General features: G+C 36.3%; 1 protein-coding gene across 7 annotated transcripts in view; it reads right to left on the reverse strand.

Moving 5' to 3' along the window:
- SLC35D4 (solute carrier family 35 member D4) overlaps positions 1–20,938 on the reverse strand; it is a 98,664-nt gene that overhangs the window by 40,460 nt on the left and 37,266 nt on the right. For 5 of the 7 annotated variants that reach the window (XM_085878750.1, XM_085878749.1, XM_085878752.1 and 2 more), the window contains exon 2: positions 20,382–20,428. The exons of the other annotated variants lie outside the window; for them this stretch is intronic. In XM_085878750.1, coding sequence (XP_085734876.1) covers positions 20,382–20,428 — 47 coding nt within the window. The remainder of the gene's footprint in view (positions 1–20,381; positions 20,429–20,938) is intronic. 7 annotated transcript variants of the gene reach the window in all.

Here is a 20,938-nt window from a genome sequence, read left to right on the forward strand (position 1 = left end):
ATCCAAAGTTGTCGGTTTATCAACATCAGTATAAAGCCAATCTTTTATTGAAAATACCTCATTCTTGTGTTGTAGAGCATATTTATTAAAATACCGAATACCCTTTTCTTGAAGGTATGCTTGGACACAGAAATGATAATTTTTTTTGAAGCCTTCTTGCTGTCATTTATTAGAAATATATGACAGAATAATATTATGACACGAAACACCTCCCCATAGTTAAATAATTTTGTATTTCTTTACTTATTATATATAACCCTGTTTTCATGATATAAACTAGGGCAAAACCATTATTATATTTACCCTTATTAAATTCTTTTATTTGTTGTTTACGAATCATGCTTCCATAAAACTCATTCTCTGCACCAAGTGGATAATATTCTTCCTTACGAGACTGATTTAATTGTTTCAGGTCTTCTAGGTCAATTTTAAATGACCAATTATACCCTAAATCATTCATTTCATACCCCCATTGTTCTATTCTCATACAAACGATACGCCCTTCTTTATAAAAAAAAATTATTTCAATTGGAACTGTGAATTCTGTATGACCTGGAGATAAAATCAACACTTCTGTATCTTTGGAAAACACGGCCGTTTTATTTAAGGATATATATTGTGATAAATCACTTAATCTCACCAAGTCATTCGCGTCAGTCGGGCTTGGATAATTTTTTAATTTATAAGCATTTTTCATATTAATATTTTTTGTTATACTATATTTCTGTCGTTCAGCCTGTGCCTTTGTGTAATAATTTGATAAATCAATATCCAGTTCTTGGGATACACCAAAGATAGAACCATCTTTACCAACATAAGTCATTTATATTAGATTAAAAATAATGTCATAAAATTTTTTAATATTTGTTGAGTTGAAATAACACATAGAGACAAAATTGACCACAACACTTGGAATTTAATTCTTAGACTTGAAATGTTTGATAAATAAACACCATTCTGTAAGAATTTTATAACTTCAACAGGTAGTGGAAGACCAAAACTATCAAAATAATATTTGTCTTGACTATTAAAAATACAAACCCAATGAGAACCTTTCCCATTATTATCTTCTAAGTTCATAATAATATTATTTGTATGTTTAGGCACATTTGTTAATTCATCTCTCAAACAAATAACCACATTATGAATTTTTAATTTCTTACAATATTTGACAAGTTGTAAATTTGATGTATTCTTTCCAAATTCTTTAAACCACTCATCAATGCTCATTTATTTATTAGAAAGATATAATCCATTACCCCTTTTAGTTAATTTTACACCTGCTTGTGCGATAGAAGAAAGCATATCTCCAACTAACAATCTCGCTTTATCAGACAGACTTTCAAGTTTTTCAGCAAAATCTACAATTACACCACTTCCTCTAATTTGTTTCTCCAACTCTTTGTTATGTCTTTCCAATTCTTTTTGAGCCCGGAGTTGAGCCTTCCTTCCGTTGGAAGCTTTCACCGCTGTTGAAATACCACCCGTCATTGCTCCAACCGCACTTAAACCAGCAAATAAAGGAATGAGAAATGGGAGAATTCCTCCACTCATCTCTCATTGAATATTTTTTCAACATTGGTTTTGTCATTTTAATTTTAAGTGAGCCAATATCGTTCAAGATTTTCACCTGTTATCTTGTGAGCAAAACATCAATTCTTACTGCTCCTTTTCTCTGAATTGTATTAACGTTAATCATAAAAGGCTTTTGATTTTGAACACAAGATGATAGTTTATGAAGATTGATTTGATTAACATATACCCCAGTTGGTACTTTGCCACTCATTTATTTAACAAAAAATTATGTGAGACTAATCATAACACCATTATCTGTATTAATCTGTAATTCTGTTTCTTCCAAAAGCAAACAATATGTATCAACTTCTTCACTCTCTCCTCTTTCAATGTATATGGAAGTATCCACTCGATTAGACTTTATAGTTTCCTTTTGAGCACTCAGATCAAACGCATAGATTGTATACAAACTTCTAAATGCTGTCATATCCAAAATAGGTTCTTTATTTCCATTACTTTCACATACCTTTTGGTAAGACTTGTATGCTTCAGCATAATCATTTTTTTCCCAATTAATTTCCAATCTATCTCATGGATAAAATGTTCCATCTAGAGAAACACAAAGTTGTTTCACCTTAGCATTATCACTCAATGCATTATTCTTATCAGTCGCAGTATCACCATCTGTTTTTTTTTTTAAATGATCCACAAATATCGTGGCTTTCCTTCCAGAACACCCAAATTCCACGTGTTAGTGGTTTGGTTCAGTTTAACGTGTTGACATCTTCTTTTAAGTTATGATACATTGAGTGGTTTCTTTGAGTTAAGTCTTCTATTCAACATCTCTTCTGTTTTAAGATTAGGAGTATATTCACTAATATACCAACTCATTTCATCAATTACAAGTTTATTCTGAGCACCAAAAGCACGAGCAGCACCAAAAGCATGAGCAACACCAAAAAGTAATCTATTTTCATCATCATTCCTTTGTAGTTGAAATCTAATTTTAAGACCATACAGAACTTTATCATGATCACAAAATCCAAATATACCTTTAAGAGGAACTGCCACAGTAAAACTATTAACTGCTTATGCATCCTCATTATACATTTCTTTCCTTTGACTATATCCAGGGTCTGTGTTTATTCCTGTTGACATATCAGGAATAAACCCTTCGACAGCCCCCTTTCCCATTCTATCACTGAATGAATATAGTGTAAATTTCATCATTTCAGATACAGCAGAGACATAATCAACCGCTTCAACTTCTTGTGTTCCAATGTATAAATAAACACTATCAAACATTTTCGAGAAGAAATCATTGACGAGTGTAGCGTGTGTGTTATTCCCAGCCTTAGTGAATTTAAATTTACACAACAAGAAACTTTCGGATAGAATCAAATAAGTTTGTTGATTATTTATTTCAAAACTTTTTGTACCATTTGCATTCCAGTCTGTTCCAGTTTTTGCATTCCAGTCTGTTCCAGTTATTGCATTTACCTTGAAGTAATCTTCTTTTTTAGTGGAGTTTGAGATGATAATAGTATCATCCAAATCATAGATACTATCAATTGCTTCCATACTTGTATTTATTTCAGAAAAAAGATGTTAAAACTTCTGACACACTGACCCAAGTATTTGAATTATTTTCTGTCGTTCTTGGGGAGACAAATGAGTTTTGCCTTTCTTAATTTCTTTTATTGCTTGTAATTTATGACATTCCTTTTGGGAATCTTTTATACTCTTTATAGCACCTGCTACATTTCCCACAGCAGAAGCAGTTGAACCAATGAGGTCTTTCTGTTTAAGAATAATTGAACCGATACCCATTAGAGTATCAATTATCCCATCTCCTCTAAATTGATGTCTGACACGCCTTTGTTTCTTAGTTTTATAGTATCCTCTACCAAGATACATACCTTCACCCTTGTAGTATGGGGAAAGGAACATCCCATCCCCTGTAATCATTTCATATTTTCCCAACTCGTGTTTCCTCACAATAACCATCATATTAATTTATTCGAAAACTTCACGTAGGTGAATTCTGATGGATATAACTTCTCCATTAAAAGAAATCATACGATTATCTTGGTCGGTTATCCTAAAATTTACTCTGTGTATGGTTTTTCCTGACACAGGGAGATAATCCAGATTTTTGGGTTCCATATTGAATTTATAACCAATTGGGGTTGAGTATGCGCTGAATGAAAATATTGTATTTGTTCTTATTCCATCATTATAAGCACCATCAATCAAATCAGAGTGAATTAATACCAAATTTATTCCTGAGGATATTTGAATGGCATTATCACTGTAAAACATCCCATTAATTTCAATCTATTTTGAGGAGAAACCCAATAACTCTCTAAATGAATTATCAATTGTGAAATCAACCTTGTAGTTATTTTTAAGTTTAATCGTTGATTTTTTTTGAATATCTATAACAATACTTTTTGGTTCATCACCCTGTTCTTTCATAAGACGAACAATTTCGGAAGATATTTGAGAAATCTCATATTCTCCGGGTGAAACTGTTATCGTTTTGTATCCACTTCCCAGATTATAACTAAACTTGTCATTTTTCTCAGTTATATCAAATAAGGTATTATAAGTTTCCATGGACAATAAAGATGCCTCATATTCTTTTGTTGTGTCAAGTTGTAGTGGGTATGGGAATGAAGATGTGTGGTCACCTGTTGTGAAATTAAAACTAAGGATTTTGCTTCTCATCTTATTTAATGAGATAAAATGTCTTTATATTGGTATTTATTAATTATTTTCATGTTCATCAACTGGTCTAAAATGGCTGCTGCTTCATTAAAACCATTGTTATTTCCAGCCTTCTTACTACCTAACAACAATAACAGTCCATTAACTAATTGTGATGGGTCATTTGTAAGAAAACCAACACCTGAACCAAGGATACTTAAAGCCTGAATAATGTGTTTCTCCTTCTCATTCTTCCTACTTTTACCAGAAAGACTAACCCTATTATTAACAGAGTCCAGCAGATCAATATATACTCTATCATCATTATTTTTCATATCCAATGGTTTATCAATATACTTTGATTCATCCCTCACAGTTGAACCTTGTCTTCCATCTTTTGTGAGAAGAAACATTAATCTTGGAGTTAGTTTAACAGGAGGTTGAGCAGAACTCAAGAACCTTAATTCATCATTAAATATCAATACCTTTTCTTGAACAAGATGAAATATTGCTGGTTGTTCTGTTGGAACGAGTCCTGCTTTGGTTTTTGATTCCACTGAATATTCATCGTTTTGAATAGCATTGACAATATAATCAGGGGGTTGATTAATCTCTTCCAGTTGTTGAAATAATCCTTCATCATCATATTCTAATTCTCCTATAAGCTCTAATTCTTCCTCTGTCATTTGACTGAAATCTTTTAACATTTGAAGTTTTTTAGGAGTATATTCTATTGTGGGAACTGTGGAAACATCTATAATTTTTCTTGGGAAGTTTTTAAAAGTGGTTCAAAAAAATTATCTTGTTTTCTTTCAAATGCTTCTTCACCCGTTAGTTTCTGTCTGCGTTTCTTCTTTATGTCTTCCTGTTGTTTTACAACTTTTGAAACCAACTCTTGATGTTCCTTAAATCTTCTTGCTCTTTCTTTCGCATCCATTTATTTTTTTGGAAAATATCATTTCATGAATTGTAAGGATCAACAGGGAAATTTTCCTTTTCTTCATCATCCAAATAGATGTGTTCAAATAAATCCTTTTCTTTAAATATTTCATCAAATTCTTTATTTACATTAATACGAGTTGTAATTTCTTCTTCACTAATACTTGTATCTCTGCTTTTCATACGTCTGTGTTGAGTTTCTTCATCAACATCAAAACCGAATGATAAAATCTTAACCCCACTCAGATGTTTAATAATTTGTCTCATTCCTTCTGGATTCGTTTCTAATATCCCAAGACCACCAGATTTTAGTTTATTTTACTCTCTTACAATGTGAATATTTTGTTGTACCAAGTGAAACCTCCTCAAATATTTGACCTTCATTCCTCAATCGCATATGTTCCTCCACTGAAATATAGTGATAACCTTCACCTTTTACTTCTCCAGGTCTTATTGCTGTAGTTGTTGATACAATGCGTATCACGGAGTGTTTTTTAAGTAAATTTACAATATTCTCATTTGTACAATACAAGAACCTTGATTTATGAAAGTTTTTTTTCCAGAAGCAGATTTAACCACAAGATTTATAATAGTTGTCATTTATATCTGCAATTGTTTATAAAACAAAAAATATATCCCTTAATATCTCATCTTGTTTCACAACAATATATTTATATTTTTCAGTCGTGTGCTTCATGTAATCCCCAAATTCCTTTTTACTACATAATGTAGAACAATTGTCTCTCCAAAAATTGGTTATATCTATTGAATTTAACTTGAATAAAATAAAAGTATGAGCATTGTTTCTGATGGAACGACGAGGAAGTTGAAAGTATGATTGACTAAGATAAATACAATTACAAGAAGAATGTCTCCCTCTTGTGTAGTGGCTGTCCATTACCATTTGGTTTCTCTCATTAACACAATCATCAAAGATAACGAGGTTCTTTTTTTATTTATCCAAATCTTGGGGAGAAGGTATATCATCCGTATCACTAAGAATACAAGTTATTAGTTTTGATTTCTTTTTATATCTCTGTGTATCACAAAATAGTTGTATTATATCTTCAATGTTATAATCATTTAGATTGTTTCGAAGTTTAAATAAACCGATTATATCTTCTTTTTGAAGACCAGCATTAAAACCTTGTGAGAGAGGTTGATACTCAGGTTGAAAACTTGACTTTGTGAAAATTATTAAATTATCATAATCTAAAAAGTTGGGAGTAAGGAGCATCTTTAAAAGTAAGCAGGTTTTTCCACATCCACTTGAACTAACTATGAGACATCTTAATGAATTTGGAAGATTTTTATGGTTGTCAAATTTTATCTTATTTTCCCAAGTGGGCAAAAAAATCACTCATTTATATATTTTGAAAACAGGTTATTTAATTTATTATTGGCTTTTTTAGAAACTCTATATTTTATCTGAAGTTCGGGTTTAATTTCAAGATAATCCATTATTTTTTTATACAATATCTTGTGTTGATATTTCCCTGAAAATGACAATCGTGAATAATATATAACAACAATCCTTTGAACATTTCTCTAATACGTTCAGTTTCTTCCGTGGCAAGGAAAGGTGTGTGATCGCCCTCATACTTTACATTCATTTCTCTAATCAATCTTGTAAAGTAATTCATTTTTGATGTAAATCTAAAAGAATTATATTCCTTTTTATATTTTTATTATCATTAATTAGAAGATAATCATAGAATATACATTGTTTATAGGCTTTTGACTCTGTGTTTAATCCCACTCTATCACATGCAGGACAATTCTCAAATTTTTCATATGGAGAATCAGAGAATTCAAGAGGCTCAAAATCGAGTAAACTATTCATATTTATAAAGTAAAACTTTACCTAAATTAAAATTCATCTTTGGTACTTTCAGAATCATCTATAAAACTACTTTCACAACTATAGTTTGAACACAAACTCTCGGTATCATAACTATCGTTTGAACGCCAACTCTCAGTATTTATCATAGTCATCTGTCATCACTGTCATTACTCTCATAATCTTCAAAATCTTCAGTTGAATAATGACTCGTATTTAATTAGTAGAAAAAAACATTACCATCTATATCTATATACTTTTTTTCATTAACAGATTCAACTACTACATTTTTAATATTAAAGGTAATTTTAAAATGATCCTTAACTACTATTGAACGAAATGTCATTTCACCTGATATATTAACATCCTTTATTTCATCAGGATTTACATCTTTAGGGTTGTTGAAAAAAATACAAATTTCTCCTTGCATATTTCAGATGGTCTTATCTTTTCTTTCTAAAGCTTCATCCATGAGGTTTTTCTTTTTTGATACTTTTTCTTGTTTCATTGCTTTTTCTAGTTTTGAATATATTGCCAGAAGGAGAGGAGAAACTTTTGTTAGAGCTACTTTAATTGATGTTCTTCCAGATATACTAAAAGCCCTTCCACTGAAGGAAATTGAAGAACTCATTATTTACCATAATTGTTTTTATACAATAGTTGTTATATTTATCTTTATTCAATTTTACATCCTCGACATATTTCTCAGTATCTTTTGCAAATGAAGAGATTGATTGAAACTTGTCTTTTGTGTCTTGATACAATGTATTTATTAAGTGAAAAAAGTTGGAGAATGAATTGGTTTTAAGCACAGATTCACCTCTAAATTAAACGAAATTTTCATCAAGAAAATTTTAGTTTGAGTAAAGTTTTATTCTATAAATGTGGTGAATACAACGTACTGCGATGTTTGTAATCATGAATATAAATATTATAAAAAAACACCTTCAAACCAACAGACACACATTCAATCTCTTCAGACAAATATCTCCACTTGACCAAGAAACAAAACATTGTGATAATGATATTCTTAGAAAGAATTATAATAAACATCGTCAATCACGCAAACACAAGAACAATGAAGAAAGGGAGGGCGCCACTAAATTCTCCATTGAAAACACTGATGAAGCATTTAACGCCGTGCTTCTCAACCGGTGGGCTGCGGAGCCCTCACAGGTGGGCCGCGAGGTCGGCAAAAAAGAAAAGAAAAGAAGAAGTATATAAAAAAGGGTCTGATCTTAAACGACAGCTGGAATTCAGCTCGGTCTGTTTGTACTTCCGTCTTTCCGAAACCGTCTAGCAAGCGCACGCGCGCGAGAGAGAGAGATAGAGTCATTTTGTGCTTACGTACGTCATATTTATGCAGTGGTGGTTTACGCGCGTTCGATCTACATGTAACGGTGATGTGAACGTACTATATCCGTGTGTATGTGTGTATTGTGCACGTGCGCATATATGCGATGTGTGTGTATGCATGTATGTGCCTTGTACTTAGTTCATGCGTTCACAAACTTGAATTTTTTTGTAACCTTTTCAACGTTCGCGGATAATTTCTTGAACCGAAAATGGATCGATTTTTGAAACAAAAGTGTGATGGAGAAGACAAATCTGCTACGGAAAAATCTCGAAAGGTTGTGGTGAGGAAATATGACCCCGATTACATTAAATAAGGATTCACGATGGCAGGCAGTGATGTTGAGCCAAAAGCACAGTGTGTTGAATGTGCTGAAATCCTGTCAAATGAGGCGCTTAAACCGTCAAAGCTTCAGAGACACTTAAACACAAGACACCCGAATAGTGCAGGTAAGCCAAAGGAATATTTTGAGAGGAAAAGGGCTGGACTTCAGGCACAGCAGAAAGTGATTACTGTGATGAATGATGATATACTAGGTGGTCACATTTGAGCCATAGTTGAATAATCAATAGTCAATAGTTGTATATTAATCAGCTGTCAGGATTCAAACCTTGCTTTAAGATGTTGCTTTAAATGTTGCATGTTGCCCTAACTGTTCCTTTGGACAGCCTTTATCACTCTCCTGTTTTTCTGCAGCTGCATGTCCTTGGGAGAACTGTGTATGCTGATATCCCACACATTCCTGTTCTTAGTCATCACCAGAGTTTCACCTTTGCTATCAACATGTGTCAGTGTAGGAGGCTTAGAAAGTCATTAGTTTGCAAGATAAACTGTTGGGTTGCATATCTGAGAATTGACCAATTCAACTTCCCCTAGGGCCACTAGGGAGGGGGGAAAGAAGCCCACTGCCAAATATATTTCTTTATCCCTTAGCACACACTTTTAGTCCACACCCAGTTCTGCTTTTGTGTGATTATATATATACAACTGTTTTGAAGTAAGAATCTCAATGTGGTCCAGGGGCACCTGACTGAAGGGCCTTTGGGCCGCATTCCGCATGCGTAGTGCCATCTTCTGAAATAAATCGTATCATTCGAGAACCCTCATTCGACTCTGTCATCACTCGGCCGGGTGAAGAGTCATAACAATTACAACATTTACAACTCAGTCAAAATCAGCATTGAAAGCCAGCTACATGGTTGCTGCTCGTAGCAATAAAAGCTTTCACAATCGTGGAGGAGCTTATTTTACCCAGTGCTGTTGATATGTGTCGAGAAATTCTTGCAGAGGCAGCTGCAACCAAACTTCAGTCCGTATCACTCTCTAATGATACTGTGATGAGAAGAATTGTTGAAATGAGTGATGACATTGAATGCCAACTGGTGGAAAAAATAAAGGCCAGTCCGTATTTTTCCATTCAGTTGGATGAATCTACTGACATTAGTAATAATGCTTTATTGCTAGTTTTCGTGAGGTACTGCGAGGACAGTGATGTTCATGAGGATCTACTGTTTTGCAAAGACCTTCCCACAAAAACAGCTGCAGATGATTTAATGCTCTGCCTTGACAAATACTTCACTGACAAGAGTGATTGGAAGAACTGCATAGGTATGTGCACAGATGGTGCTGCATCAATGACAGGAGTCCATCGTGGTGTTGTAAAACAGATCCAACAGAGGGCGCCAGATGCCAAGAAGACCCACTGCTTCTTACATAGAGAAAATTTGACAACAAAGCAGATGTCACCAGAACTGAATGAAGTCATTAATGCAACTGTTAAAACTGTGAACTTCATCAAGAAGAGTGCACTCAACTCAAGGTGTTTTGCTGCACTGTGTGAAAGACTTGATTCTGATCACTTGCAGCTTCTGTACCACAGTGAGGTGAGGTGGCTTTCAAGAAGACGTTTGCTTAATCGCCTCTTTGAAATAAGACATGAAGTCCACATCTTCCTTGAAGAGAAACACTCACCACTTGCTGATCATTACAGTAATGATAACGTTTGTGCCAAATTGGCTTACCTGTCAGATGTGTTTGACCAATTAAATCAGCTCAACATATCAATGCAAGGTAGGAACAGTTCAGTGTTCTTGGTTGCTGACAAAATTTAAGGCTTCAAGAAAAAGCTTGTTCTTTGGAACAGAAAAGTGAAGGATGGACAACTTGAGATGTTTCCACTTCTGAGTAAAACTTTGGAATCCACTCCTCATACAGACATATCTGGGCTCATAATCCAGCATTTGACCAAGTTATCACAAAAGTTTGCAGACTACTTTCCAGAGGACCCAAGGCACGGAAACCTTTGGATTTTGAACCCTTTCTCAGTGGATCCTGCTTCAGAAGATGTGGCCTTGTCCATTGTACTTGAAAATGAACTGATGGAACTTTCTGCAGACAGTAGTCTGAAGCTTCAGCATGCACAAGTAGACCTTCCTTCATTCTGGATATTGGCAAGCAGTGAATACATTTCTTTGTCAAAGCGTGCCATCAGATATCTTTTACCATTCACCACAACCTATCTCTGTGAATCGGGCTTCTCGACTGTAACTGTGACAAAATCAAAAGCGCGAAATAGTCTAAAACAGACACTCTGAATGCCACTTTGCATGTGAGCCTGTCCCCCATCAAACCACGACTTGACCATCTTATTTCCAAGAAGCAAGCTCAAGTGTCTCAATAAAGGTAAGCATAATGATTTGTTTTGGCATTAAGTTTTATTGCCATTTTTCTCATTACGATTCCGTATGATGGGCCTCGAAAATTTCCTCAGAGCCAGAGTGGGCCTCGAGTTGAAAAAGGTTGAGAAGCACTGATTTAAAGGACATATAAAAATAAGATTGTTTCGCTTTCAAGACCCCGGACCATCTTCAATCATGGAAGCTGTTGATATGGTTAAACAAAGTATTAAAACTATATTTAAAAACACATGAAGTGAAATGAAAACTTCTAAGTTTTATATGGGAGTAAAATTGAATATGGTAAGACAAGGTGATGAAACTACTCCCTATATGAGGACAAACCCTCACTTTATCTTATCATTTCAAGATTTTGTAAGATCTGATGTTTACGATGAACTCCAGAGACAAGAACAAGATGTTGATAACACTGTAGTAGGTAGTGGATTTGCTATTACAAAAATAATCTTTTTGGATATACACATCTTAAAATCAGATCCTCTTCAAGCTTCTTCTTATATTGATTTACCAAAAGAGATAAAACTTAAGAAAGCGGTTGTTAATATTCAAAACAAAGATAATAAATGTTTTCTATGGTCTGTTCTTGCTCACTTACATCCTCCACAATGGAATTCTGAAAGGGTTGAAAATTATAAGAAATACAAGAACACATTAAATGTTAAAGATTTAAAGTTTCCAATGTCAATGAGAGATATTTCTAAATTTGAGAAAATGAATAATCTATCTGTTAATGTATATGGATTAACGTATACAAACAAAGTTCAGATATTAAAAATTTCAAGCAACTATAAAAATGATGAAACACACATTGACCTTCTCTACTTTACTTCAAAGGAAAAATCACATTATGCTTTCATCAAAAATTTCTCAAGATTAACCAAATCACAACTATACAAGAGAAAATGTAAAACGTATCCTTGTAAGAGATGTCTCAACTCCTTTCACACAAAAGAACGATTAAATCAACATTCGAAATATTGTAGTAATCATAAATCAACCATAATAAATTTACCAAAAGCAGGTTCAAACACATCATTCGAAGATTTTAACAAATCTATAAAACATGCATTTGTGATATATGCTGATTTTGAAAGTATCCTTGAAAATATAGACACCGTTTCTCCAAATCCAAATAAGTCATACACAAATAAATACCAAAAACATACTCCTTGTGGTTTCTGTTATTATATCAAATCATCTGTTAGTGATGAATACAAGTTAGAACTTTATAGAGGAGAAAATGCCTCAGAGGAGTTTGTGAGACGATTGTAAAAAGACTGTATAAGACTAAGAGAAATAATGGTAAAAACCTATAAACCAATGAATTTAACAAAGAGAGAGAAAAAAATAATTTAGAAAGAACACAGTACCTGTCATATTTGTGAGGAGAAAATTAAGGAGTTTAAAGTTAAAGATCATTGTCATCTTACTGGTAAATATAGAGGTCCTGCTCATTCTTGTTGTAATATTAATTACAAACCTCCAAACTTTATTCCCGTCTTTCTTCACAACAACGTTCACTATGACACACATCTATTAATAAATGAACTTTCAAAGACATTCGGAAATATTTTCGCCATTCCAAACACAGATCAAAAATACATCTCATTCACAAAAACAATTTATACATCCCCATAACCCATATCAGATTTCTTGACACATACAAGTTTATGGGAGACTCATTATCTGAGTTAGCATCAAATATTAAAAACTTAACAAATCTTAAATCATATTTCTCAAATCAAGAAGAGATTGATCTCCTATCATAAAAGGGAATATATCCATATGACTATATGGATTCATTTGAAAGGTTTAAAGAAACACAACTTCCTTCAAGGGAAAGTTTCTATGGTAAGTTGAATAAAACTCATATTTCTGATGAAGATTATACACAAGCTAAAAAGGTTTGGGAGAAGTTTAATAAAAAGAATATTGGGGAATATCATGATTTATATCTTAAAACTGATGTATTGTTATTAAGTGATGTGTTTGTAACTTTTAGAACAGTCTGTCATAATAAAAATTCTTATGGATTAGACCCCGCTCACTATTACATGGCCCCTTGGTTTGCTTGGAGTGCTATGTTAAAAATGACAAAACAAAATTTGGAATTAATCAGTGATATAGATATGCTTTTAATGATAGAGAAGGCTAAAAGAAGAGGAATATCTCAAGTATGTTCCAAGAGATATGCTAAAGCAAATAACAAATATCTTCCTGATTATAATAAGAATGAGGACAACTCTTACCTGATGTATTATGATGCTAACAATTTGTATGGGTGGGCCATGTCTCAATCTTTACCTTATGGGAAACTTAAATGGGTTAAAGAAAAGCATTATGAACTAGAGGGGGAGCACTCGGTAGAGTGCAAAACCTCCGCCGCCAATACTGCTAGGTCACTCAAGTGAACCTGATATCCTATTCATTCAATTTGACGTCAACAGTGCTCACAGAGTTATAGTTTGCAACTTTCCCTTTTACATACTCAATTCATTCCTCATAACTAGATTCCTTGAGATAGAAATTGATTTTACATGGGTATATCCACCTGAAGTTCCAAAATCAGCCGCAATTATAATTTTGGCATGTTTTTTGTGGAAATCACTTTTAACATGTAGAAATGCAACAAAAAAAAAAAAAAAATCGAAATTTTGTTGAAAAAAAAAGATGCAAAATTTTCTGTTTTTTTTTTCTCTAACAATTTTTTTTTTGGGGGGGGGGTTGGAAATCACTTAAAACATGTAGAAATGCAAAGAACAAAAATTCAAATATTTTTTCAAAATGGCTGCCATAGCGGCCATATTGGACTTTGGACCAAGTCCAAAATCTAATGGCATGATCCTTGGACCATACCTACCCCCCCCCCACCAAGTTTCGTCGAAATCCATCAGGGAGTTTTTCCGTAATACTGTTCACAAACAAACAAACAAGCAGTCAAAGACTGGTACTTACGAAATCATCAACTTGACCTCTGACCTTGTCTAATAAAAGCTGTCTCTCGAGAAGGTAGCGACGTAAACCAGAAGTTTCTACGATGATTCTGTACCCAACCATCAAAAATGGAATGTTTTGGATGTTTGACCTCACTGTGACCTTGACCTTTGACCGATTTTGACCAAAATCTAATCAGCGCTAGCCATCACCCTCCTGAATCACGTGGTGTAATTTGACATTGGTAGCTTCTTCCGTTAGAGTTATCGTGCCTACAAACAAACAAACAAACAAACACACAAACAAACAGAAACGGAAGTGATCAATATACTTACGAAATCTTTAGATTTCGTAAGTAACAAACAAACAAGTAGTCATAGACTGGTACTTACGAAATAGTCAACTTGACCTCTGACCTTGTCTAATAAAAGCTGTCTCTGGAGAAGGTAGCGACACAAACCAGAAGTTTCTACGATGATTCTGTACCAAGCCATCAAAAATCGAATGTTTGACCTCACTGTGACCTTGACCTTTGACCGATTTTGACCAAAATCTAATCAGCACTAGCCATCGCCCTCCTGAATCACGTGGTGTAATTTGACATTGGCAGCTTCTTCTGTTCTCGAGTTATCATGCCTACAAACAAGCAAACACACACACAAACAGATGACGGAAGTCATCAGATTTCGTAAGTAACAAACAGACAGAGGTGAAAACAGTAACCTCCGTCCATCTTCGATGGCGGAGGTTAAAAAGTTTTACTTGATATTGTTATCTCCTCTCAAAAAGAATTGGATGAGGCTGGAGTTGGATATTATTTTGAGGTTGATTTAAGATACCCTGAAGAACTTCGTAATAAACATAAAGACCTACCCTATGCCTCCGATAAAGAAAGTCCAAGAAAAGAATGGTTAAGTGATTACCAACAGTCATTTAATATAAAAGGTAAATCTTCAGAAAAACTACTTACTACATTAAATGATAAAGAAAGTTATGTTTTACATCAAAGGAACTTGAGACAATATTTATCTGCAGGGTTGAGAGTGAGGAAAATTCATAGGATTTTGAAATTTAAACAAAGTCCATGGTTAAAGAAGTATATTGATTTTAATACAAAAAGGAGAAAAAAAAGCAGAAACAGATTTTGAGAAGGACTTTTATAAATTAATGAATAATGCTGTATTTGGAAAGACTATGGAAAATGTTAGGAATCGAGAAAACATAAGACTTGCTTCATCTTGGAAACAGGCTTCAAAGTTAATTAACAAACCAAGTTTTGAACGGGTGGAGGTATTTTCAGAGAACTTTTGTGCTATTTATTTGAAAAAAGAGAGTATTGAAATGGATAGACCTATTTATATAGGAACATCAATTCTTGATTTGTGAGAGTTGTTTATGTATGACTATTACTATAATAATTTAAAATTAAAGTAAAAGGATAATGTGTCATTGTTATATATGGATACAGATAGTTTTATATTAGAAATAAAGACTGGGGATGTATACGAGGATATGATTGATAATATTGATATATATATATATATGATACAAATAATTATAAACCTGGTGATGTGTTGTTTTCATCAAATAACGAAAAGGTTATTGGTAAGTTTAAAGATGAATTGGGTGGGAAGGTTATGAGTAAATTTATAGGATTGAGATCAAAGGCTTATGCTTTTACATATTGTTGCGGATTCGCGCCCGCCGGCGTGCTGACGGCCACGTAACTCGAATCGCGGCACGTCGCCCACCGGACGGACAATCCAGTCGTGACCCTCTCGGACTAACGCCGGGAACCAGTCACGGGTGGACCTTTCGGTCTCACCGCGATCGAGCCAATCAGCCCCCGCGTGGGATAGGGTTGCTCGCCAAATTCGACCTCCCTAAGTACCCACGCGGAGGGTAGACCGGGCGATCGCACCTCGCCGCAGGTCGACTTCGGACACGGGCCACTTAAGCGACCCGTTCCGTACTATCAGAATAACCGAGCGGTGTTATCGTCGACCTCGACGGTTCGATTAATTATCGGGCGTATTCAGCCCACTACCAACCCTTTACGTGAAGCAAGATGAGGATTCAATGGGAGAAATGACGAAGCGAAGCGGGAAACAGTTCAACACAAAGCACATTTATTCGCGGCACACGGGAAGCACACATATTCAATTCCACCAAAAGCACACAGAAAAGAAAAACACAATTCAATTTACACAAAAAGCAAATGTAAAAGCGAAGACACAATGCAGAGCTAATACCGACTACCGAGCACACGGCAACACTTATACAATTTTACTTCACAGACGGCGCCGACAACACATACCCAAAACCAAGGAAAGAATACCCTCAAGGATGAGGCGGGCCTGAGGCCGAGACCGGGTCGCGCCTACCCGTCTGGTGATGAGACGCGGAGCGGCGATGGCGCCTCAACTCCGCGGGCCTCGCGGACGGTGTCTGGTAGGGGGTGGGAAAGGGGCCCCCTTGGTCGCACTATCTCAGCGCGGGGGGAAACAGGAGGGGGTTGCTGATGCTCGGGGTATAGAGGATCTTTATTATCCCGCGACGAGCGTCTCCACCTTGGCCAGGTCGCGCTGTCGGCCTCCCTTGGGTGCAGCTCCCTGCACGACGCGAGCACCCCCTCGTCTGGTGTCGCCGCCTTTCCACAGCTCCGTCCCCTCCGTTCCGACTCCAATGCACACGACGAGCAGCTCCACCGCCCGCGAAGTCTTGACTCTCTGTTTCCGACTCTCCTACTCTCCTACTCTCCGCCTCTGGACTCTCCTACTCTCTTTGTCTACTGACGAACACGGTCCTTTTATCCGCCCCGTAACTTCGCCCTCTCATCTTTGACCCCCTCCCTTCGACCTTTCACCTCGCTCCCCATTGGCCCGAGAAAAAGTGGGCGTGAAGGCTTTTTGATCCATAAATTTGCATATATCGATCGCCCTGGGGGCGGGGCCAATTCGCCCCTCGCTCACCGATTGGACGGCAAAAAGTGGGCGTGTGTCGTTTTTGATCCGTTTTTGAAGCACAAAATCCGTGATTTTGTACACGCTGTTCGACGCGCGCCCTGCACGAGTCCAACACCGGTACCCACAGCGGGGCAAGAACGGTGGCGATGCTACGGTTGCGAGGTGTGACGGGAAGGTCGTGGCGGTTGTGGTGAAGCGGCGTTGTGGTTGGTGGTTGATGTTGTGATTGTGGTGGTAATCATGGCGGTTGGTCCAAAATAAAGATAGCAAAAGAAAAACGGCTATCCTGAAGAGTCGCAGCACGCATGAATGACATTTATTCCCACTAGACAACGGGTTTGGGCCTAACTACACATATACTTACCGAGATATCTCACCTAAGGGACCTGAATGGTGGTTTGCGAATTTGGTAACCACAACAATATATTGACAATAATATTGAAAGGTGTAAAAAGAAGTTAAAGGGAATAAAAAAAAAAAATGAAACAATAAACTTTAAACATTATTACAACTGTTTAATCTTAAAGAAGGAAGAGTATAGAAAAATGAATAAATAAGAAGTTATAAACATCAATTATATACAGAAGAAATAAATAAGAAAGCATTAGGAGCTTTTGATGATAAAAGATATATTTTAGAGAATGGAATTAATAGTCTCCCTTATGGTTATAAGTACAAGTGCTAAGGGACTACTACCATCTTTTACCGATTTATAAATGATAGAACCAAGCAATAACCAAAACCAAAGAGTGGAGATGTAATCAACCTTGGTACTTAAATGGAAAACATAAAGAATGTGAGAAATACCAAATAAGTCTTATTTAAGCAAAAACCAGGGTAAAAGTAGATAAAACAAATAAGTGGATAAATTTAATTACAAATAAGTTGGAGGATATAAAGAAAAAATAAATATCCTTGAATGGACTGAAAACTTTGATGGTTATCAATTAAACAATGGAAAAACAATTTACTATAATCTAAAAATGTTATGTGGCTCAGGAGGTGGTCAAACAAGAGCATTAAGAGAAGTTTATCATTTTATCTCTGCTCAACAAAGATATTTAGACCAAGCTGTTAAGTTCCAAAATAATATTTGTGACCATACTCGATGGTGATGAATGTAATAGGAAAATTAATTTATTACCTGAAGTAGAACATGGACAAATATTCATTGGCTCACTCTTTGAATGGAATGATAATATAAAAGAAATGTTGTTTTAATCAGTGTCTCAATGGGACAGAGATCTTAATTATAATCCCAATTTAAGTCAGTCCCTTAAGTTAGCCCAATTTAACATTGGGGGGGTTGGAGGGTGGAGGAGGGGAAGGGGACAGAGATTAAACTCTTGGTTCGAGCTTTTGAGTCTTGAGACAGAGAGTTTTTTCAATTAATTTGCATGGGAGAGGGGTAAATGGGGAGAAAATCAGACTCCTGTTTCGGGCTTTTTAACCTTAAATCAGAGAGTTTCCCCCTTTTCCCCCATTCATTTGAATGACTGCACTGGAAGCCCATTTAATCTTCTACTACTTGGGTAGTTCTACGAGTGGTTCTGATTTTCACACAAAAAAGTCACAAACTCACGAGGTCAAAAGTGAAAGTTGTGGAGTTGTAAAACTATCAACTAGGCCGAGTGTCACAAAGCCAGTGGCGTACTGAGTGTGGCATTTGCCCCCGGGGACTGGGTTCCATGGCAGTGGGGGGGGGGAGGGGGCGAGGGTCAGGGGGACCAAATTCACAACCCATGAACAAGTTCACATAGAATTTAGCTATTCACATAAAATTATGGATCATTAAGATATTTGTGTAACAAATGACGATGTGACATCAAATATTATTATATCAGCAGAAATATAATGCCTTGGGAAATCCCTTGTTTTTCAGTGTTAGATTTATTAAAATAAAATACGAGCGAGGTTCCAGTGCTCCACACAAGACGCTCGTGATCACGAACCCTCCCCAATCAGGTGTCCCAGAAAAGCGAACCACGTGATCACGGATATGCGAATCACACTTTCTCGTGGGCAGATTCGCTACTTAGGCGCATCACGTGGGCAGCTGGCATCATACAGATGGGGGTCGTTGCGCCATATCACGATGACGAGATGGGCTTGAAAGCCAACAGCCAAAAGGAAAGGCAGAGGAAAGAGGAAGAGAGCTTGGTGAGCATCGTGCTGTGAATAAGAGTTTGAGTGCACCTGAATGGTTAATAGTTACTTTTAGCAGTGATTTTCCTCCAGATATCCCCAAGTAGCAGCAAATAATAAATCTCCAAAAATATTGTTCATATTTGATCAATAAATTATTGCTTTATACACATTAATTCGGAGATCAAGCATACAGATGCTTGATCTCCCATTGTTGTTGGTATTTTCTTTAGTTTTGCGTCAAATTTTGTGGAAGCTGGAGCGTCAGCACCGCTGCTCCGATTAATTTGAAACTTCACATTTATTAATTATGTGAATTTGATTTGAAACTTTGAATGTTGGGGCAAACGGGAATTGATGCATATTGTTTCCGAGTTTTGATTTTGCAATCACCATGGCAACCAGCTTGGATTTAAGAGAAAACTTTTTTATTTTCTTTTTTTAAATCTTTTTCTCCGAAACCGTATGTTTGTATGGTCGTCATGAATGTGTCATCCATAAAGTGGTTTCGTGGCCATATTGGATTGAACAAAAACCTATAAAACCCTTCTCCGAAATCTCGTGTCTGATGTGTTTGAAACTTGGCACACGTGACCAACTTGCCATGTGATATAATGTGTGAAAATTATGACATCATATGTCACGTGGTTTGAAATTGCCTCATGTTGGACAAGGGATGTTTGGGCCCCTGCATCACTGCTTACAGTTTTAATTGCCATTTGAAATACAGTGTAAGCATTGAATGAGTAACCCCGTACAACAGTTCAAATTGAATATGATATTTAAACCGATTGAACACCGACAGTTGAATCCTTACTATTCAGTTCACTCACCGGTGTGTGTGTGTGTGTGTGTGTGTGTGTGTGTGTGTGTGTGTGTGTGTGTGTGTGTGTGTGTGTGGTCATGCTACTCCTACAGTTCTGGGCTGATTACATCCAGACATGCCATGTTGGATCAGCATGACTCCAATTCATGTATAGGGGTGTTTTTCATCTTTGCCGGTAGTCTTTGGGAGAGGGGATGGGGGACGCAAATTCTCCATGCACAGTAAATGTGTATCGTGTAGCGCCACTCTCGGTGGGAGAGGGTCCCAACCCTTTACAATACTGTACTGTATTCCTGTCTCCAAGTTTTCCAGTACAGCAGCAACAACACCAGTATTTTTAATTACCCATTTGAATAAGGCTAATAACATAACCCCTCACCCTCACCACCCCCCCTTGCCATAATTTCTAGTAGCTGTAAATAGGTACCAGGTAGCCTCGTTTTGCAATCATACTTACCCCTGGAACAGCGTGGGGTAGGTGAAGTGCAGGCTGGATAGTACATACTGCACACAGAAAGATATAAACACAGTGTAAAAATCATTCTCGATATGAAAAACAACATGGTGTTGCAGCAGTTTGAACAGATTAAACGACTGCCAGAGAAGCAAGCAGGTGGCATTGGAAGTTTGACTGCGGGACCAGTTCTCAAACGACGCACACCCCTAATGTCGCCAACTCTGGGTGCACACCATACAAGAGAGAAGGTGTTCTGACAGGTGGCACAATGGCACACTTACCTTCGTAATCTGGGTTCGATGCTCAACCCCGACTCTAACCTGGTCATTCCCAGCTAAGGCGGTGCTTTACAAAGTGTGTCGTTCGTCGGATGGACGTTAAGTCGGATATCCTAGCTGCTGGCATTCAAGTGTGGACGTTAAAGAGCCCCACGCCCCCCCCCCTCCTCCCCGGTGTCTCCTGCAAAGAGGAAAAGAGTTATCGCCGGCACAGAAATTCCTGCCTTGACATACTACATGCATTATGATATTGTGAGTTATATGCTTGCTTGATTGGTT

The sequence above is a fragment of the Eptatretus burgeri genome, chromosome 4 (genome assembly GCF_056783735.1).
Source record: "Eptatretus burgeri isolate ZD-2024b chromosome 4, Ebu_testis_v1, whole genome shotgun sequence".
Lineage (NCBI taxonomy): Eukaryota > Metazoa > Chordata > Myxini > Myxiniformes > Myxinidae > Eptatretus > Eptatretus burgeri.